This window comes from Pimephales promelas, chromosome 7 (genome assembly GCF_988280905.1).
Source record: "Pimephales promelas chromosome 7, fPimPro1.hap1.1, whole genome shotgun sequence".
In the NCBI taxonomy this organism is placed as follows: Eukaryota; Metazoa; Chordata; class Actinopteri; order Cypriniformes; family Leuciscidae; genus Pimephales; species Pimephales promelas.
The window spans coordinates 17,827,792-17,850,409 of record NC_142775.1 but is presented as its reverse complement, the minus strand read 5'-3'; the positions used below and the strand labels follow the sequence as shown (position 1 = coordinate 17,850,409).

At 38.4% G+C, this 22,618-nt stretch overlaps 2 protein-coding genes across 2 annotated transcripts; one reads left to right on the top strand and one right to left on the bottom strand.

Annotated features, from left to right (window-relative positions):
- Positions 1–28: 28 nt before the first annotated feature.
- Positions 29–5,101, bottom strand: slc35a5 (solute carrier family 35 member A5). Its single transcript, XM_039677078.2, has 7 exons — positions 4,974–5,101; positions 4,118–4,334; positions 3,897–3,995; positions 3,616–3,749; positions 2,978–3,045; positions 2,136–2,904; positions 29–543 (listed from the first exon to the last, which is right to left on the bottom strand). The coding sequence occupies exons 2-7, from the start codon at positions 4,284–4,286 to the stop codon at positions 475–477; spliced, it is 1,308 nt and encodes a 435-aa protein (XP_039533012.1). The 5' UTR covers positions 4,287–4,334; positions 4,974–5,101; the 3' UTR covers positions 29–474.
- Positions 5,102–6,329: 1,228 nt separating this feature from the next.
- Positions 6,330–21,737, top strand: f5 (coagulation factor V). The gene is made up of 25 exons (XM_039676695.2): positions 6,330–6,526; positions 6,910–6,992; positions 7,142–7,264; positions 7,671–7,883; positions 11,744–11,905; positions 11,990–12,211; positions 12,363–12,528; positions 12,614–12,794; positions 12,925–13,021; positions 13,982–14,187; positions 14,955–15,105; positions 15,195–15,407; positions 15,489–17,787; positions 17,894–18,062; positions 18,145–18,381; positions 18,529–18,745; positions 18,920–19,099; positions 19,179–19,295; positions 19,383–19,454; positions 19,527–19,612; positions 19,705–19,860; positions 20,723–20,867; positions 20,956–21,107; positions 21,196–21,378; positions 21,471–21,737. The coding sequence occupies exons 1-25, from the start codon at positions 6,384–6,386 to the stop codon at positions 21,615–21,617; spliced, it is 6,120 nt and encodes a 2,039-aa protein (XP_039532629.2). The 5' UTR covers positions 6,330–6,383; the 3' UTR covers positions 21,618–21,737.
- The last annotated feature ends 881 nt before the right edge of the window (positions 21,738–22,618 follow it).

Here is a 22,618-nt window from a genome sequence, read left to right as displayed (position 1 = left end):
ATCAGCATTAAGCAATTATTTGAGCATATAGAATTAAAATGTGGACTTTATTATTCCAAAAACCCACACATTTTTTTAAAGGTCAAATTTCATTAAATACAACATGCATCAACAGTATGGCACATTATACATGATGCTTTGAAATGTGATTGTTCCATAAGAGATGTTTATAAAAATGACCTTCCTCTTACTTCAATACCTGCACTGTCACCTTATGATCTACAGCTGTATGAAGAAACAAATAACAGTCCAACCAATAAAAATGAAAGCAATAATATCACATGCATGCTCATAATGGTTATACACACAATATGTAAGAGAGTATTACAGACTATATAAAGTATTAAACAACTCTTTGATCCCTAGTCTCATAGACATTCCACGTGATTGAAACACTTGTCATTCATTATAAATACAGTAACACAGGCTGATTCCAGAATATTTACATGATAATTAGAGAGATTCAACACTGACTTAAAAAGATTCTTCTTCCGATTCGCTCTCGGTGTTAGCCTTCGTAAGCCTCTCCAACTCTTCCCCATCCTAAAATAAAAACATGACACACAATCATGAAATACTACATACATCATTTTTTAGAGTAGACCACTGTTATGCAGAAAAACTTGACAGCTTTTAGTGATTTCCAATGAAAAAGGTTCATACAGTACTGCGTGTTCAGGAAATAACAGGGTCGTTCATACAGAATTCGATTTTGCATTTAAAGTCGGCATGCACCTGAAGTTGCGATACTCTTTTCTTGCCTATTGTGATGTATACCAGCTTCTCGAACTAGAGTGAATGTAGGGTGGGGCTTCATTTTTGCAAACTTGTTTGTTGCATACACAGAAAAGATGTTGCAAGAGGAAAGGAAGTTATTCTGATTAAAGATTATGAAGGCACATAGATAGAAACAAGCCATAGATACTTGTTTTTTTTTTTATAGATTACCTTTTTTTTAAACCTGACAGCTTTTAAAATAAATGGCGGTCAAGTGAGAAGTGAAGGACCAGTCAAATACTTCTGTCTAGCAAATGTCTATATTAAAAAAAGACCTCAAACACACTCACACAAATGTGTGTAAACCAGTCCCTACTAAACTATGTTGAAACAAGCAGGACTGGTTCACACGTTTTTGCGTTTTGAGTTGCTTTTTAGTCCTTTTTCTAGGTAAACATGCGATAGACGGGGGTCTTAATTTGAATGTTGCGCAGTCTCACGGCTATTTTAAATGCTATCAAATTAGAAAGTTTTCAAAACAGGTCTTTTTCACTCGGCTGCGTCTCAGAACAATGCGTTCTATAAGACGTGCCAACAAGCCACTAATCGAATTTCCAGCTCCATGATATATTTGATCTAAATAATGCTATAATCTAAATTAAGGCTTTGCTACGCACTTAATCAGATTAGTTTGCCAGATCTCCTCTACAAAGAGCCCCTTGTTTAAACTGGCAGTGTCAAAAATGAACGTGGAAACGAACAGGTCGAAGTAGCCCTCAATCGCGTCATGGGGTCTATACTACCCCAATCAACCTTTACTTAATAAAAAAAAGGTTCCCTTCATCTCAGTGGAATAAGATTTTGTGACTTTTCATACATTATCTATCTATACACACACAAAAAAACTGGGCTTGATTCGGTTGTTCTGATGGTATGTAAAAAAAAAAAATGTTTACACTTCTGGTCTTCGGGGTCAATATGACCCCACATTGAAATGAATGGGAAATGTGAAAAAAAAAACTAAATATATTTTCTTCATGCGGCAAAAAAACAAACAAATCCGGTATAAATCTGATTTTTTTTTGCAATGCAAAAATGCAATGTATCATAAAAAATAATAATATTTGATATGCAAGCTAATGGTGTAGTTGAGGAATTGTGTGGAATATGGATACAAAAGTACTTTATATCTCCAAAAACACAGCATTAATGAATAGATGAGAAGTAAACAAAAAAAATCATATATTATTTGTATGATTAAAAATGTATATTTTTTGTACAATTACTAAAATAATTGTTGGGGTCGTATAGGCCCAGAAGTGTAAACAGGAAATGAAGACCATTTAAAGGTTAAACAAATGATTAGCTAAGCTGCAAGTGACCAACGTTTTAAAATGAAGTCTATATTTGACCCTTACCCCTCTTGACCTCTCAAACACTTCTCCATTGATGACCCTGAGCCTCTCCTGCTGCAGAGTGTACTCTGGATCTTTCAGTCTGCTGCTGTGGTAGATAAAGATGGCTAGCAGTACTATAGGCGCCTGCAGGAAGAAATCCATCGATGGGCGAAAGTCAAATAGGAAGAGAGAGAGGGCAGTGACGATGACCGTGGTGATCTGACCCGTCAGAACGTGGAACATGTTATCACGGAACTTGAGAATGAAAGCCACCGACAAGCCTAGAGTGGCTGTGACGAGGACCAGGGCGATGGAGAAGACGTTGTGGCCGTAGAGGAGGCCGCAGTGCACCGTCAGTTCACGGTAGTCAGAGTGCAGGAGCAGCGTGAGGCTGTTGAAGATCAAACCGAACACATACAGCTTGCTGTTCTGGATGAAGATGCTCTCCACGAGCTGCTCCCCCTCTTTGAGGATCTTCTCGTTGTAGATGTTGGCCAGCGCAGAGATGAAGCACTGCAGCAGCAGTAGGACGTAACCCAGGCCGAAGCTGTTCAGCTTGTGGATGAGCTGACTGTCCCACAGATCACGTGTCCAGTACGTTTCGTTATGGTTTTGATCCTTCAGCTCGGGGTGGGCGTATTTCAGACAACTGTTGGAAGGGGTGGAAATGTGGGCTGGGTGGAGGCCATGTACGGCGATGGCATGCTGGTCACCACTGCCAGTGGTCAACGACACAATGGACAGAAACAAAATGGTCACAGATGCCCACTGCACCCAAGACAAGCGCCTCCTGCAGGCCAAAGGATGAAAAGTCAGCAAAGGATATATTTCAAGGATAGATAACTAGAAATGCCAGTACTTACTTTAGAACGACTCGGAAGAGAAGGGCTGTTGTAAAAATAACAATGTTGGAAAACATTACTGCCATAGCCTATTAAAACATGAGGAAAAATCAATAATTAAATTCATTGCTGATTAGAAGTAACAGTAAAGACATTTATGATGTTAATGTAATTTATATTATAAATTAATGGTGTTTTTATTCATCAAAGATTCCTAAAAAAAGTAACACGGTTTACAGAAGAATGTGTAAATAAGCAGCATAACTGTCTTCAATATTGATAATACACCAAATAAATGTTACTTGAGGAGCAAATTATAATGTTTTCTGAAGGATGATGTGACACACTGAAGGCTGGTAATGACAGTAATTCAGCGTGTAAAAGATACAAATTTTTAATTGTAATAATATTTCACAATATTACTAATTTAACTGTATTTTTAATCAAATAAAAAAAATAAAAAAACATCTACCCAAACCATTTAAAGAAATCTCACTGAACTATTGAACAGTAGTGTATGTGTACATTTCTTTATTTTCATATGAATTGAATAACACTAATCCCAGAAGATTTTTTAAATATTATTATTTATATAGGTAAAAGTTATTTCATTACTAACATATTATAAATCACTAAAGATTTTTAATAATCCAACATACAGGTTGCAGATAGGTCATCACATAGAAGATGATAAGGTTGTCAAGGAAGTAGAGGAATGCAGGAACAGACCACTTCAGGTAGCTGAGAAAAGAGGCACCAGATGAACATCCCAAATCTTTATAAGAGCGGCCCTCTGGAAAACAAAAGCAATAGTTCTAGCCCCAAAACAAATCCATCATATGCTGAAATAATGAGAAACATCAAAATTCAGTATAGACTGTACAGTATAGCTTAGTATATTAATGAGAATGGTAATTTTAGGACAACAAATCTGACTCACCTTGAATGATCACCCGTACTGACATGACTAAACAAAATACTAGTTTGATGGCCTCAGCCATTAAATTCACAGATGCAGGAAGAAAGTCATATTTGTTTTCTGTAATATAGAAAAAGACAGATTTGATAACATTTAAAATTCTCTACATTGTAAGTAAAAGTAAAGTTATCTGGTATTATGATAAGGAATATACATCAAGTTGCTTCATGGTAACATGTTACCTTCATTGGCTGAGAATTTTAGTAATAGGATACGACTGGTTCCCAAGGTGACAAAACCCAGACCCAGGGCCAAAGAGTAGGCTGAAGATCTCGAGCACAGCCGCGAGCAGGGGCAGCAGCGGCGGCATGAAGAAGAGGAGGAGGAGGAGGAGGAAGAGGGCCGGGCCATTATGGAGAACGTGAGCTGAGGCTGGTCATAGGAGGATGAACAGGATCACTGAGAAAACATCAGACAATCATATTAACCACACTCATAACACTGAAAAATTACACGTTTTCATGAAATAATAAATCGGATTGGTCTCTCCATACCCTTTTACAACTCATATACCTATTTGTCAAGACCTGCCGCGTTCTGTATCTAGAGCTTTATTTTCAACAAGCACAAATTATGAGTCAGCCATCAAAACATGCAGCGATTAAATCATGGAGCATTGGGTTTAGTGTTTACAGAAACAGAATGGAGGAACGTGAACATTGTGTCTTATGTGAAGGCAATGACGTTGTGTACATGTCTTTCAGTACAGCACTGTTTATAAACATCAAACTTCAAAATGAATAATAACTATAGACGATTATGACTTGCTGTGATCTTGGAAATATAGAAATAGACATTCTTAATGTAAAAAGGTTAAATAACATGTAAACTAAATTATTATAACGCACATTAATAATATGATTTACAATAATGTGGATCATCACATTCCCAACATTGTGCAATTCGATATTGATTGTTATGATGTTCGTAACGCAATAATAAGTAGTGCGGCATTCAGTTACAAGACAGCAATGTATCTATTATAATGTGAATGTCGTGATAAAGCTCAAACGGATTCATATTCGGTGCTTTATTTACCTGTCCATATGTTCTCACTCCACCAAACAACCTGCCCACGACTTCCGCATCTTTGCGCATGCGCATATCAAAAGCTACGTCATCATTTTATTTGACGTTGCAGGGCAACGGGCTTTGCTTGTTATACTAAGATTACTCCGACCTTCAACAGCGAAGCCGTGGCTAGCTGATGAATATTAAAATCATCCTTAGTCACAATTAAAGACTTTAGTATTGTTTTTAATCCCTGAATGTTAAATCTGCAAAAATGTTTATTTTATTTGAGCGTCGGATATAATGACAGATAAATATAGCCTACAGAAAAATTACCTTCTAAAGTTTTAGTGTATTTTTGTTAGTATACTTTAGGATTGAAAGTAGTTTTCCATACTTGTGTTAAGTGTTTCTCAGCTTCTGTCTGGAAAATTTAATAAGGGTAGTTTTTTTTTAGGAAATTTCAAGTAGGCCTATGTCTTCACCCAATAGGCTACTTCTTAGGGAAATGTCATGAGTGAGTCATGCCAAATCACATAAAGTTTGGTTCGTAACAATGTTTTCCTTTATTATTGTTATTATTACATGACGTGATGCTCAAAGAGTTGGAGGCAAGTGTTAAACAAAGTCCAGACAGTATTCTTCAGATACATGACTCGTTTTACTCATACATTTATGCAGCTTGAACACTGTAAACAAACAATGAATTAAGAAACTATGCAAGGGAAATCAAAAGGATTATGAGTAAATCCTTATAATGGAATTGTTGCTGTCTGGGGCAAATAAAAACGTTGCAATGGTATTTCACGGAAGCTGAAGCCCACGGTCATTTAGTTCTGATTTCATACGGTGTAGAAGTACCTTTTCATTTTGTGCAGATAGTAGTTAGTTGGTTATTATGAAAATTTTCAATATTTGTGCATATGTGTAATCTATGCCTGCATGCATTCAAATGGCACTGACAAACACACTCAGAAAAAAAGCAAAATTGTACATCTTCGTACCTTATTTAGGCCTACATGTAAATGGTACAGAATTTAAAAGTATTTGTACCTTAGTGTACCCTACATATTGGTACCTTTCAGTTTCGTACCTTTTTATTTCTGAGAATGAATATGTTCAAGGAAACTCTGTATTTTCCATTCAAAATAGCATTTGCTTACAAAAATAAAATAGTTTTACATGTTCAAACAGCCTTAGAGGTACTAATGATGACTAAACAAAAACAAGAAGTTTCAGTTATTTGATAATGATAGTCAGCCCTTGAATGTGGAAGTGTGTGTGTCTGTGTCTGTGTGTCTGTTTGTGCATGTGTCTGTATCTGTGTGTGTTCAACAAGGGGGTGGGCGATATAAAGCTCACTGTCATTTCTCTGAATGTTCAGAATTTCCTGAATTCTGGAACAGACCGTTTCTACCTGGAGTTTCATTGTCAGATATGAAACGCCACTCCTGGCCAGGGGCCCTGTGTGGTTTGGCCCTTCTGGCATTCCTGTGTCATTGTGCAACAGCTGTGGAGAGACGCTATTACATTGCAGCTGTTAATATTAACTGGGACTACACATCTGCCGGACAGCAAAGGTATGAAAAATAACATCATTTGTTGGGGTTCAAATTAATTCTTATATTTTTCTAAGCAGTTATATAAATAGTTTGTCTTTTACTTGTTCGGTTCTTGTGTTTCAGGAATAATAACTCTGTTGTAAAACTGTATCAAATAATTACATATCTGTCCTGGGACAGTTTGTTATCTGACAAGAAGTAGCATTCAAACTGAATATTTTTAATATCAAATTTATATGCAATTCAAACAAGGACAAGTGACAAAGACATTTTATATGAAATACAAAAAACCCAAAATAGACAAAATGTTCAACCAGCATATGGTTTAACTGGTTTAACATTTTGCCAATTTTAGTTGTTTTTGTAATTCATATAAAAAAAATTGTATTGTTGTTTTATAGGACTGGACCATTATACAAAAAAGTAGTATACAGGGAGTACAATGAGGGATTCACACAGCCTAAAACACATCCCTTGTCTTCAGGTACCTGTTTTTCGAACACCTATTGACTTTATTTCAATATTAAAATCCATTTATTAGGTATTAATGCTCGAAAATACATGCTTATGCATAAATCATTTACTCTACTACATTAAGTTTGAAATTATGATTTTTCAAAACGAATGCTCTAGGGTTACTTGGGCCTACATTACGTGGACAAGAGGGCGACACAATCGTTGTCACATTCAAGAACATGGCTGATCATCCCTGCAGCATTCACCCACACGGCATTGCTTACGAGAAGCAGTCAGAGGGTGTGTTTGTGGTAACATTATGATTAGCGCAATAGTGTTGTAATATATAGCACGTTAGTACATGGTGCTATGAAATAATAGAGATTATACATTTCAAGAGGAATGTTGTTTAAAGGACATTATAGATTATTTCAGTAGTCTTCGTTTAGCTGTGTAAACACCTTGAGCAACACAAACATCTGTGTTTGATTTCTTTGGAAATAGGATACAAATTAACCACAGGCTGTACCTAAGTCCAAAGCATTGAGTCATAAATAAATATTTACCTATACAAAATCACAATTTGTTTCTAAAAGTACAATTTGTTAACCAAGATACATGGTTATATACTCATTTATATCATCATTAGTTTCATTTGTGTATGATGAAGCTGCATCCTTTTTTCACCACTAATATTTCCATTTAGGATCTTCATACTTTGACAACACATCACTGCTTGAGAAAATGGATGACATCATTCTCCCTGGCCAAGAGCACACATACTATTGGGACGTGACATCTGAGGTGACCCCGACAGCTGCAGACCCCCCATGCCTCACCTACACATACCTTTCCCATTACGACATTGTCAAGGACTACAATACAGGGTTAATAGGCACAATGCTGATCTGCAAGAAAGGTATGTGAGAGAGAAAAAAAACAAGATCCTCGATTTAAAATGTGATGTTCAAAATGACATTTGTGCTGGGATGGGTTAAAACTCCCCTTTATCTTTTTCCTTTTGACCACTAAATCACATCTCAACACATTTACTAAATATCCCATCTAAAACAGGTATTAGATTAAATTAACTTTTTTTTGACAAGGATTAGTGATCTGTAAATGTATTTTATGTTACATATTAAAAGTGTTTGCCTGTTTTTTTAATGGGGGACTTGTGGACACAATTCATTTAGATTTGTGCAATACACTTCTTTTTTATTTTATTTAAGTGAAAAGCTCAAGTGAAACTCTTGGGACAAGGTGCTGCCTTTAGAATTAGGGCAGAAAGCTGCTATATTTTAAAGAAAAGATTTAAAATGCAAATGTGGATTTACTGTCAATTGTAGTACACTAGGTAAAAACCTCTATTCAGTGAAACCAAATAATGGAACATTTTATCGTAGTGATAATATTACTAATAATAGGCCTAATACTATTACTTTGATTGTACTGTAAAATAAAAAATAGCATTTAATAATAATAATAATTTTATTTTACGGAAAACAACAATTTCTTAAATCCATAAATAATGTCTTAATTTCTTTGTTTTCAAATGTTAAACCAGAGATTTGATTTTGCCTTGAATCCTTACAGACCTATTATGGATTTTAAATTATGTTTTATAAACAGTTCGGGAGGAGCACATTCAAATAATTGATCCAATTATCACATCATTCCAACCAGCTTAGTAATCAACTTGTCTCAAAGCATCTGTGCTCAGATCCTCTCAGAAATCCAGGACACTGGCTCCAGAGGTGGACCAATTCCCAACTCCAGTTCCTTGCTATTCAGGACTGATATTCTCATAACCCACTCGATAAAACCCCCCTCGACGCATCACTCGACACCATCCTCCAAGCAGTTTCTTCCTGAACCCTCAAATTCTACCTGACCGCTTGGAGACGTTTTAAAGCATTCCATGTCTGTTCCATGATTTTTCTCTTTTTTTATCACCTCCTTTATTTTCTACCTTAATAGCGTTAAGGGCCTACAAGTCGGGTCCATTAAAGGTTACTTGAACGCCATTCAGTTTTTTCCCATAAATTGATATACAGCACTCCCTCCTCTGAGATAAACAATTCACAAACCTCTCTCCTGATTAAAGGGATTCAAAGATCCCAGCCCCTTCCCGACGCCAGACAACCCAAAAAAGGTAGACATTCTCACCAAATGTATTCACGTCCTCCACACAGGCTACCAGCCCCTCAATACCGCCCGCACACTTGCTATGCTATGTTTATCCTAGCCTTTTTTGGTTTTCTTAGATGCTCGGAACTCGCCATTACTTCCAATTTGACCCAAAAAATACACTCGACCATCTCAGACTTGTCAGTACTATATTTGATTACAGCCCATTCTCACCCCCAAGGCGTCACCTAACTGACGCCTTGGGAAGCATTTGGACATGCTTCAATATCTGACGCTTTAGGCGCCCTTTAGCGTCAGTTAGATGACGCCCTAGGATCGCGTGTACCCTACCCCCACCCCACACCTAAACCTAACCGCGTCCTCTAACTGACGCTTTCCTTTAGCGTCAGTTAGATGACGCCGTAGGATCGCATCATGTAAGTGACGCTAAAGGGCGCCTAAAACGTCAAATATTGAAGCATGGTCAAAGGTGACGCCTTGGGGTGAGAATGCGTTGTTGATTAAGCAAAGTAAGTCCGACAAAACCAAAACAGGTCATTAAATCTACATTTTTTTTTACCTCTCATCACCAATCTAACCATACCAGTCCATTCTGGCATATCTGCAACGGAGAAGAAACATGTGACACGCTTTTGGTTCCAGTCATACCTCAAATCTGTTCTACAACTTTCAGGAATTCAAGAATTTCTCAGGTCACTTCTTCGGTATTGGGGCAGCAACTTCAGCAGCCCAAAAAGGCCTCTCCCAACAGAAGATCCAAGCTCTTGGGAGATGGTTCTCAGATGCTTCTCAAAGCTATATCAGGACCAACCAGTTCCACATTTAAAAAACCCACCAAACCCTCATTGATTAAAACCCCCTGAGTCGTCCACCTCTGGGGGTCTCTCTATTTTTGTCCAGCGAGCATTTGGCCTCACAGCGAACGCAGCGAGAACTTTTCCGGTAGAGCACTTACACTTTCTTCCGTCCAGCGAGCATGGGTCTTCCATTGGACGTACTGTGTACTTGTATCTCTAACTCTCTCTGCAGTCAAGTGAGCATTGGTCTCCGAATTGGATGGACCATGTACTTATCTCTAATTCTCCCGTCCAGCGAGCATGGGTCTCCCAGTGGACGTACTGTGTACTTCTCTCTAACTCTCTCCCATTTAGGGAGCATGGGTCTCCCAGCGGGTTTCCCTCCAAATGCTACAGTCTTGGAACCAACCCCAGTAGCCAACAACATCAGAACACAGATCTTCTCAGGTGCAGACATTTATTTATCTTCCTGGACACAGACCTCCACAACAGAGTGTCATCTCCACTTCCGCTGGAGTTCCGTTTCTTCTTCCAACTCGCTCCATTCCCGTGGAACCATTATCTCTTCTGCTCCAGCAGGTGCTCAACAGCAGTGTCATCTCCTCGACTCCCGCAGGAGCTCCTTTTCTCCATCCAACTCTCTTCCACTGCAGCAGCTGTACCATTCTCCGCTTCTGCCCATCAAGTACAGTAGATAATTCACATCCTACCACCCGAGAGGCACATCCATCCGACCTCAAGACAACCAACTCCCGTCCTATGTTACAAGAAGCCTTCCAGCAAATCACCCCTTCCCACGGCTGATACTTTAAGCTTTGCATTTCACAAATTTCGGGGGGTCATCAACATCATTCTGGCAGCTGTCCCGCATTTTATTTGCAGCTTTTTGGGGGAGTACTCTAGATTCAGGCCAAATACCGAGCCCAGAGCCCTTTCCTCGGACAGCACGGGAGGAGCATGTTCAAAGAATTGATCCAATTATCACATCATTCCACCAGCTGTCAAAATTCTGTAATCAAAATTACATGTCTATCCAATCAGCTTGAGTTGGAGACCTATATACTCATTTGACCAATGTTCCTCGACAGTTTTTCAGCATCCCTCCACCACCCCCTCTCCTCTCACTCACCTGGTTACTTCTTAACCAGCAATACAGGGGGAGTACTCTGCATGGGTTCGGGTCGAATACCGAGCCCGGAGCCCTCTCCTTGGACAGCACACCAAATACGTATTTACTCTATATGACTTATTTGTAAGTGTGAACTCGTGAAATGGTGATTTTTGTAGAAACCGAATCAGGCTACATTCACACTGTCAGTCTTGAGTACTGACAACCGCTTTTATTTACTGCACAACTTACAGTATAGCATCTCGAATAGGCCTACTGTCTGTGAACGCGTAAGTCGAGTTTATCTATATCATCATTAACCAACAACAGCAGCTTTTATAGAGCAGAACACCAAACTAGCATGAAGCCCCATTGGAGAACAGTGACTGGATGTATTGGGATCCTATACCTTCAGATAGCACACAGCTCTTATCTCTATCACTGCAAGTTATAGTACTGTATAACCACACAAGAAAACCCTCGACACATGGAAGATGCAAGTTTATGCAGCTGAGCGGCTCTCTCGCACTGACAACAGACAACTAGTTGTCCAGTCCGGTTCCATTCACACAGCACGTTTTTTCCTAGAACATGATGTTAATAATGTAATACATTGAATGATACATTATTATCCTGTAGGCTATGAATGTTCCAGACCAATGCAGACTCATTTTGACAGTAAACAGCTCTGTTTGTTTAGAACAACATGTCCTTGTTCCACAGGCACCCTAGACAGCTCTGGAAAACAGATTCATTTCCACCAGGAGGCTGTGCTGTTGTTCGGAGTGTTTGATGAGAGCAAGAGCTGGTACAGCACCGGGGGCCCTCACCGGGCACAGGATGTCAAATACACTATAAATGGCTACACAAATGGCTCTGTACCAGGTTGGTTTGATATATTTCACACATAGCCTAGAATGTTAATTTCTGCAAATCTACTTATGCATAAAACTTCTTTTCGTTCTCCAGATCTGGACATCTGTGCTCACTCCAAAGTCAGCTGGCACCTGCTGGGAATGAGCTCTGAGCCAGAGCTCTTCTCTGTACACTTCAATGGGCAAGTCCTTCTGCATGATGGGCACAAAACCTCAGCTGTTGGCATCATTAGTGGAACTGGCACTAGTGCCAGTATGACTGGTATCCATCCCGGCCACTGGCTCATTTCCTCTCACATTAGCAGGCACTTGGAAGGTAAGACCTGCCAGAGAAAAACACGAATTATTCATTAAAAACACTAACATATCTCTATTTCATAGCTTTGTAGAATAACTATTAATTCCGACAGTACTTTATAAAAGTGTTTACAGTGCCATACACTGTAAATGTGATGTCATATTTGCAGCTGGCTTGCATGGATATCTAAATATCAGGACGTGTGATGAGTACACAGCACCAAAAAGAAGACTTACTATCCAGCAGAAACAAGAAAGCCAAGAGTGGACTTACTATATAGCAGCAGAAGAGATCATTTGGGATTATGCACCAAATATGCCAGACAACATTGATGGGTATGTGTGTGTCATGGTTCATCAACAGGACATGATCTTGTGTGAGCTCCATTCTAATATTTCTTTCTCAATTTATTCCACTCAGGGATTTCCGGATAAAATTTTTAAAGCAGGGGGCTCTGCGGATAGGTAAAAAATACAAAAAGGCTGTGTTTACCCAGTATAAAGACAGCACATTTAAAGAGAGAGCGGAAGACAAGCAGAGAAAGAAGGAGCTTGGGATTCTCGGGCCAGTGATAAGAGCCCAAATCAGAGATGTCATAAAGGTACAGCTTCTCACATAATCACAGCCCTCATCATTATTATATTATTCTATTTTGTGATGAAAGGTAAACAGAATAATATTTCAAATGTTACTTGTCAGGATGCATAATGATTGTGATGTTGTTTCCATAGATTGTCTTTAAAAACAAAGCATCACGTCCGTATAGTATCTATCCTCATGGACTGACCATTGATAAAGCAGCAGAAGGAGCCAGTTATCCTGAGGGAGGTTCGTCTAATATCTGTGAATCTGCACCACACATTCATCAATGTACCTCTATTTAAATAAGAATTCAACATTAGGAGATGTTCTGATATCTTTACACTCTCAGAAAAAAGGTAGGGAAGCTGTCACTGGGGCTGTACCTTTTCAAAAGGTAAACTTTTGTCCATTTTATTTGCTAATATGTACGTTTTAAGCATTAATATGTGCATTTTAGGTGCTAATATGTACATTTAGGTGCTATTATACATTTTAGGTGGTAATAAATACCCTTAAGATACCAATATGCACCCTTTAAGTGTACCTTTTGAAAAGGCACAGCACCAGTGACAGCTTTTGTACTTTTTTTTTCTGAGAGTGGGTTACACAATTCATCTAAATAAGATTGAAATAGCCATACAGCTTTGTGTGATTGTCAAATAAATATATGCGTTGCTTGTTTCAGAGGAAAGTGCACCACTGTGTTCATGATCCGTTTTTTGTTTCAGTGAAGCACGAAAAAAGGAGTAGATAACAAAAAGAGTCTTTGTTAAATCTAAATAGAAATCTTAGATGATCGCAGGAGGAAACAACAACCATATAACAGTGATAAACTGAACAAAACAGGGAACACAGAGAAGCAAACAATGGAGCTAAATGATACAATTAATCAGAATAAAACCACAGGAAATCAGGAAACATATGAAACCAAACTAAAACACAATGAAACTAAACATAATTGTGACTCAGAACAGCTCGGATCATTTACTGTGAATTGAGTTGCTCCGAGTTATCACACGCGAAACAGCTTCACTATCACAGCCTTTGATAGTCGTCTGTTTTTTCCCCCCCAGTATCATCCAGCTTTAATATATAAACTTCTTTATCCATGGCGAAGATAGGCTACGTGTAAAATCATAAAATAAAAGCTTAAGTGTGACGGAACCAAGAAAAGTTATTTAAACAAACCTGCTGTTTATTTGAAAGGGAATCAGACACATGGCATTCAGCCAGGAGAGACCTACACCTATACATGGAGTGTGTCTGAGGAAAATGTACCAATGGACAGTGACCCCAGATGTCTGACCAGGATGTACCACAGTGCAGTGGACATTCCTCGAGACATTGCTTCTGGTCTTTTGGGCCCTCTTCTCATCTGTAAGAGCCAGTCTCTTACCAAAAAGAATATACAGGTAAGTGCTTTCTGTTCGCCTCACTGAATCAGAGTCAAATGCTCAAATAATTCAAATGAATCCATTCTATGTAATGGCTTTATATAAGGCATCATAGGAGCACCTTGTAAGGGAAGACTTTTCCAAACAGTAGGCAGCAAACATTTTCTTTGCCTAAAATACGTATAGAGCGACATTGTGTGAAATCAGAATGTGGTGATACCATAGCTACTTATTTTATTTTTTTCAAAAATGCAAAATAGGTCTATCTATAAGTTGTATATAATATATATATATAGCGGTTTGTGCATATTACACATTGTTAGCTTAGTGACAAGCTACTGTAACATCAAATGTGAGTAATGGTTTATGGAGTTGCTGCTTATGTAAAGTGTTTTGAAGTTAAAGGGTTAGGTCACCCAAAATAGAAAATTAAGTCATTAATTACTCACCCCCATGATGTACCAATAAACTTATAGTTGAGCCACGGTAGTCACATGGGATATTTAAACATTTTCTTCATTGACTTTCTGGGCCGTCAAGAGCCAGTCTCTTAGGCAGCCAATGTGGTAGTGAGACAGCTCTCAAATTTAATCAAAAATATCTTCATTTGTGCTCTGAAGATGAACGAAGGTCTTACAGGGTTGGTACAGCATGGGGGTGAGTAATTAATGACTTAATTTTCATTTTTGGGTGAACTAACCCTTTAAGAGGCTCTATTTTGCTTAACATGCTAAGCAAGATGGCCGCAAAGCAGCTCACTTGAAAGCAATTTTTCTCTTTTTCAGCTAAAAGCCGACAAAGAACAGCATGCCATGTTTACAGTTTTTGATGAGAACAAGAGCTGGTACCATGATGAGAACATTAACACTTATTGTAGTGACCCCAAAAGAGTTAAAAGAGATGATCCAGAGTTTTACAAATCAAATGTTATGCACAGTGAGTGATTTTCTAATGTAATCATGTCAGTGTTGTTGATTCATGGTATGATATGGTAAATAATGTATTTATTGCATCAACTCTTACAGCAATCAATGGTTATGTTTACGAAAGTGGTCAAGAACTGGGATTTTGTCATGGTGAAATTGTGACCTGGCATGTGTCGAATGTTGGCGAACAAGATTACATCCAGACTGCCACTTTTTACGGCCATACTTTTGAGCTAAAGAACAGAGAAGAGGATATACTCAGTCTGTTTCCCATGACTGGCGAAACTATCTCCATGAACATGGTTAATATAGGTGAGTATCCAAATTATGTATAATTTAAATATTGACTATACACACTCTCCACGTTCATATACGACACTCTCCACTTTATAGGTATTTGGCTTTTAGCATCACTGAACTCTCATGATTCCACTAAAGGCATGAGGGTGAAATTCAAGGACCTCGAATGCTTCAGAGATTATGTTATGGAATATGATTATGAGTCAGATAAATTCACTGTATGGAAACCTATGTCCATCACTGACATCATAAAAGAGGCACCAAAACCAGTAAACCCTAGCATGGTTGACGAGGAGACTGACATATATGCAGACCTCTTCGGCTTGAGGACATTCAAAAACTTAGCAGATGAAGTTGAGCAAATCGATTTTTCAATGCTAGATCAAGATGATGGTTTATTGCCGACTGTTGAGGCACAAAGTCCGGCCAACTTAGCAGATGAAGTTGAGCAAATCGATTTTTCAAAGCTAGATCAAGATGATGGTTTATTGCCGACTGTTGAGGCACAAAGTCCGGCCAACTTAGCAGATGAAGTTGAGCAAATAGGCCTTTTGACGTCAGATCCCGATGATGATATATTGCCGACTGTTGAGGCAAAAAGTCCAGCCCTAAGCAACGAGTTGGACAAATCACACAATGCTACTTTAGGAACTTTCAATCAGACTCATGGTTTATCAGCTCAGACGGCTGGTTTGGACAAGATACAATCGTCATATAAAGTTTTGAATATGAGCACTTTTGATTCCAATTCAGAGGAGATGTCAAACAATGAAACAGACAGTATTATCTCACATGTTCCGGTTGTAGAAAGAAAGGTTCGCAGTCTACCAATAAAGCCAGTGAATGAAACAGAGAGTGTCTCCACAAACGTCACTCATGCCAACATTGCAGAAAACGGCAATTCATCATTAAAGACAGAAAGTGTCCCAGCTAATACTACTCACGCGCCAACAATTGAAACAAACATTATCCACACAATAATAACAACAATGAGTGAAACACACAGTTTCCCCACTAATGCAAGTCTCACTTCATCTGATGCTCCAAATGGTGAAATAAACATCACCATGGAGGATGAAAAAGCATCTTTAAATGTATCTGAGTTGAAACCCCTGCTATCAAACCAAACCTTAGTAAACAAAACAGTTATTCAAGAAGAGCTAAACGCTACTGACGTAGCAGAGGGTGACCGGGATGGATCGGGTCACGTCTTCATATACAGCGTGCCTAGTCCTGACTCTCTGTCTAATAACCCAGAGACACAAGTTGAGGAGAATTTTGTGCTTTTGGGCAGTGATTATCCCTCGGAAATTTCAACCGATTTAACGACTAGGTTGGAATATGATGTCTCACTATTGGACACACTGGAGGACATTGGTGAACTAACTGAAAACACAACACGGATTCTGGAAGTCAACAGCACAAAAGGGAATAACACCACTGAGATGCTTTCACAGATAAATTCTACAGCTGAGAGCAATTTTAATCTCAATCTGTCTTCGCCTTTGAGAAACAGCACCTCACAGAGCAATGAGTCTGAAGCTTCAAATGAAACCTTTGTTGACTTCAGCCTCCACCTTGAACCTGAAATAACAGAGAACATGACATCATCCACTAATGATTCACTGCAAAGTGAAATTTCAAGGAATGCATCACAGTTATTCCCTTTAGAGAGTAAAGACAATACATCCTTTTCTCTTGGCACTTTCAATGTTTCACCGATGAAGAACGGCTCAGAAAGCGAAAGTGACGAGGAAGTGGTCATCTATCTGAAGAACAATCACAGCGAGGCCATACTCACATCTCATATCGACCCAAAAGAAGAGCACTGGGGTTATGAAGGCAAACACGAACTTGTTCATATGGAGATCCCAGATCACATGAAAAAATACACGACGGACACAGCAAATTCAAGTAAGCCAAAGAGTGAAAAGAAAAAAAAAGTAGTTCACCAAAGGGTAAAGCCGAGAAAGGGACATGGCATGAAGACGAAGAAAAGGAAAGAGTATAAGCCACAGCCACGTTCTGCTTTTTCTCCAAGAGGTTTTGGACCTTCTGTGCTGAGCCCAAGGGGAACCAAGCCTGTCTCGAGCGAGGACGACTTGATGGGGAACGACATCGTCATAGGAGTGCCAAGACGGGATTTCAATGATTATGATATATATGTTCCAAAACAAGAGCAGGAAACAGATTTTGATGGTATGGTTGATCCCCCGGAAGAATATGAATATGTAGAGTACAAAGACCCTTATAGCAAAACGGCAGATGCTCAAAGCCCAGTTCTGGATACAACATCCCAGCATTTCTTAAAAATGGCTGGAGACAAGAATACCAGGACTTATTTCATCTCAGCTGAAGAGGAAGAATGGGATTATGCTGGTTATGGGCATAGGTACTGTCAGCATCACGCATTTCAAATAATAACAAATTTAGCATTTCTAGAAATAAAAATAGAGTGTAATTAATTTGTGAAATTACTTTGTTTCATGTTTCCAAAGGAGGCTTGATAAATCAGCTCAAAACGAGAGGCCCACAGCTTTCAAAAAAGTGGTGTTCATAAAGTACCTGGACAGCACCTTTAGTATCCGAGACATCCGAGGGGAAATGGATGAACACCTGGGAATTCTGGGTCCGGTTATTAAAGCTGAAGTTGATCAGACTGTTCTGGTACACCATTAAATTGAATTAGAAACATTTATATTATGAAATTATGATAATAAACATTAATAATTACCTTCCTGTTTTCTAGGTATTTTTCAGGAACCTTGCCAGCCGTCCTTACTCTTTGCATGCGAAAGGAGTAAAATACTTAAAACAAATGGAAGGCCTGAGTTATGATGACCAATCACCGTACTGGTACAAACAGGACGATGCAGTTCAACCCAACAGCACCTTTACCTACATGTGGACAATAAATTCCAAATCTGGACCTCAAAATAATGAATCTGACTGTCGAACATGGGCCTATTACTCTGCAGTGAATCCTGTAAGCATGAATGTTCCTTCATATTGCTTCAAGGATAAAGTACTTCACCCAAGATTGCATCCATATTATGAATGTACTGTAAGATAATTTGGATAAAAATGAGTGCAAAATTACTGTTATTAATTTTCGTATTTCAATTTTGCATAGGAGAGAGATATGAACTCTGGGCTGATTGGGCCGCTTCTGGTCTGTCGGAAGGGTACACTGGCTAAAAAGCCTGTGGACAGAAGAGAGTTTGTCCTGCTCTTTATGACATTTGATGAAAATAAGAGCTGGTACTATGAGGAGAATAGGGAGAGGATTGAAAGGAAAAACAGAAGAGCAATCATGGATCCAAATTTTCATGATAATTTAAAGTTTGACTGTAAGAAAGTTATTTTCAGCTATTTTTTGTGTTCCATTTTTTGTTTTTACCGTCAGTATCACTAGATTAAAATGAAATAAACTGTAGCAAGTATTGAGATTTTTTTTTTTTTTTTTTTTACTATTTTGGATATAATTAATATTTATACCTTATTTTTACACTTTGTTTCATCAGCTATCAATGGTATTATCTACAGTCTCAAAGGACTTAGAATGTACACAAAACAGCTAGTGAAGTGGCATCTGATCAACATGGGCTCTCCCAAAGACCTCCACAGTGTCCATTTCCATGGTCAAACATTCATAAATAAGGAATTAAAGGACCACCGTCAGGGTGTTTACCCACTTTTACCAGGTTTGTAGTGGTGTTAGAAAATATCGACTTACCTAGAAGACCTAAAAAAAGCCATTCACACTCAGCCCTCATCATTTAGGTGGATTTGCCACATTGGAAATGCTGCCTTCAAAGCCTGGTCTCTGGCAGCTGGAGTCTGAGGTTGGACTTTCACAGCAGAGAGGAATGCAGACCCTATTCCTTGTGTTAGATAACGGTATGACTACACATAGTCATTTATCATGCTGATCTTATTACAGGAAAACATAACACATCGTAAAATCTTACCTGATCTGTTTTGCAGTCTGTGATCACCCTCTTGGTCTCATCTCTGGAACTGTGCAAGATGAACACATAACAGCATCTGACTATAAAGGTAAGATCTGAAACTAGCTTTTTATGTACTATGGTTGGTCACACTATTAACATATTTAACTCTGTGTTTAAGGATCATGGTATCCGCATTTGGCCAGACTACATAATACAGGGAAATACAATGCATGGAGTACAACAAAGGCAGGACAGTATATTCAGGTAACCACTCATAATTGTGTGTAGACAATTATACCATAAATAAAGAAATGCTAATGACTAGTTACTTGAGGTGGCTGTATCCTGCTTTCCAGGTGGACTTTCAGAGGCCAGTAGCGATTAGTAAAGTTGCCACACAGGGAGCCAAGCATTACTTTGCACATCATTTTGTGCAGAACTACACAATTTCCTACAGTACAGACAAAAAGAAGTGGATCTTCTACAAGGGAGACAGTGATACTGTCAGAAAGGCAAGTGACTATTTCTGTGTGGTTTTACACATTCACACTAAACATGTTTTTCCATTTCACTTTTTTGCTTTTTAGTTGTTTTTATATAAAAACATAGAGAACACTAGGCGAGGACGGTCCTGGAGGGCTACCCAAAACCTGGATATAGCCTATATAATGAAAAGTCATGCAAAACATTCTGTTATTAAAATCTGGAATGCTGAAATTGTATAGTTTACATGAAATGATTGTAGTTTATTTTAGAGAAACTAGAAGTAGCCATTGATTAAAGGGATACTCCACTTTTTTTGGAAATAGGCTCATTTTTCCACTCCCCCAGAGTTAAACAGTTGAGTTACCATTTTCGAATCCATTCAGCCGATTTCAGTAACCAGACAGTTTCTGGTCTCATTGACTTCCATAGTATATATTTTTTCCTAGTATGGAAGTCAATGAGACCAGAAACTGTCTGGTTACTGATATTCTTCTAATTATCAGAAAATCGGCTGAATACATTTGAAAACTGTAAAACCCAACTGTTTAACTCTGGGGGAGTGGTAAAATGAGCCTATTTCCAAAAAAATTGGAGTATCCCTTTGAAATGGGCTGAAAACAAAACTAGGGCTAGGGGGACCTTTGAATTTTGTTACAAACATTAGAGGGCCTTGGAATCACTTGGAATTGCTTTGGCCTTGAAGCTGCTTCTCACTGCTACTTTTTTGCACCACATTTTTAAGATGCTGTGTCAAGTTAATAATTTCAATGCATATGCATCTCAATACATGTTCTTTTTCATTCCACTACATCTAATCTGAATGTGTTCTGTGTGAAAGGAACGGCCCGTAGGGTGTAAGCAATAAACCTTGTTTTTCAATGCCGACAGACTATTGAAGGGAACACTGATGCTACCGAAACGAAGGAGAATATATTTTTCCCACCTCTGATTGGTCGATACGTGAGGCTGCATCCTTTACATTCTTACAACTCCCCAACTGTCCGTTTGGAGTACTTTGGTTGTGAGCTTGATGGTATGGACCACAAAAATCAAACGGATTTTGTTTCCCTACAGTATATGGTTCAGATAAATGATTCCAAACCTCCTCATTGTGTTGGCAGGTTGTTCTCTGCCTTTGGGAATGGAAAGTGGCCTCATTGAAGATACTCAAATCACTGCCAGTTCTGTGGCCTCCAGTTGGTACGCTGGACAGTGGCATCCTTGGTATGCACGCTTAAATAAGCAAGGGACCGTCAATGCATGGCAAGCCAAGGTATCTATGTATCATAAATTAAACTTTTAATGGTACTGTTACACTGCAAACCAACCTCAAGCCTAACTAAACTGTGTGCAATTTACAGAACAATGACATTCAGCCATGGATCCAAGTGGAACTGAAGGATGTAACGAAAATAACTGGGATTATAACACAGGGGGCCAAAACGTTAAGAAATGAGATGTTTGTGACAGCATATACTCTGGAGTACAGTGAAGATGGAAAACGATGGACAAAGTACACAGATGACGAGGATTACGAACAAAAGGTAAGGAACCTCACTTTTTGGGATTACTTTTGTGGAAAAAACAACAGTGTTTTATGTCTTCAGAATGACAGAGTGACTTCTTTTATTTTCAGACATTTCAAGGCAACACAGATAACAATGGCCAAGTAAAGAACTACATCTACCCACCAATATATTCCAGATTCATCCGAATTATTCCAAAACGATGGCAGAAATGCATTACTATGAGGATTGAGCTGCTTGGTTGTGATTTTAAATAAACACATGCACTATCTTTAACTAATTTGACAACACATGTTTGTTTTTTGTATATAATAAATATATTGTGTGTTAGAATCAATTGTATTAGGTTAAAACTCTAAATAAATTCCTGAAAGTGAGGTGGATGAACATGGCTATTATTTCTTATCAGTTTACACAGATAAGACATGGTGACAGGAGCTTCCAGTGCAGAAGGAAAGTACAGATAAAAGAAAATAACACAATAATTATGATCACAGTATGCATATGCCACCTAGTGTTGAATGAATGTCTGCTTGCTCTCTCTCTCTCTCTCTCTCTCTCTCTCTCTCTCTCTCTCTTACACACACACGTGTTTGCAACATGCCTAGGTGGTCTTGGCCAAAAGAATCAGCTTTATCCATTGTATAAAAACACTGAAATGTTAATTCAGTTCATTCAATTCAAATGTAGGCCTATTTGTATAGCGCTTTTCACAATACATATTGTTTCAAAGCAGCTTTACTGAAAGTGCATTTCAGAAATGTCTCCATGAGAGGCTGGATAAAGAGTTTTTCCTTTCTCGTAACCAGTCACAATATTTCCATCTATGTTATGAAACTTAACTAATTTTCAGATTTCTCACGCAGACAGAGCAAATAAAACATTTTGTTTAAATTTGTACTCACATTTAGCCTATTCACTGAATGCCAGCAGTACTTCTTAACTATAATGGGCCACAAGATGATTTACTGTAGTTATTTACGTAATTTCTGTAATTTCACCCTTTAATTTTATTTAGGCTACTTTTTATTTATTTGATGTGCTGCATTTCAATAGGCAGACCTATTACTTAGCAATATTGTAAATGTTACAAGCATAATAAAGTTTTTTTATATCTTAGAACTTTTGCCGTCTGGTCAGTGCTCCGGAGTACTGAACAACATACAGCCAGGAACAGTTTCTTAAGGCAATCCATCTCATGAACAGTTAAATAATGCTCCCACTTGGCAATACAAAACATTTGTTTATTTACTGTAAT

Coding starts and splice junctions, on each gene's coding strand:
- f5 (XM_039676695.2), top strand. CDS start 6,384: ATGAAACGCCACTCCTGGCCAGGGGCCCTGTGTGGTTTGGCCCTTCTG. Junction 12,212..12,362: donor CATTAGCAGGCACTTGGAAG/GTAAGACCTGCC, acceptor TCATATTTGCAG/CTGGCTTGCATGGATATCTA. Junction 18,382..18,528: donor ATTACTCTGCAGTGAATCCT/GTAAGCATGAAT, acceptor AATTTTGCATAG/GAGAGAGATATGAACTCTGG.
- slc35a5 (XM_039677078.2), bottom strand. CDS start 4,286: ATGGCCCGGCCCTCTTCCTCCTCCTCCTCCTCCTCTTCTTCATGCCGC. Junction 3,750..3,896: donor AGTACGGGTGATCATTCAAG/GTGAGTCAGATT, acceptor TTTGTTTTCCAG/AGGGCCGCTCTTATAAAGAT. Junction 544..2,135: donor TGTTTGAGAGGTCAAGAGGG/GTAAGGGTCAAA, acceptor TTTTTATTTTAG/GATGGGGAAGAGTTGGAGAG.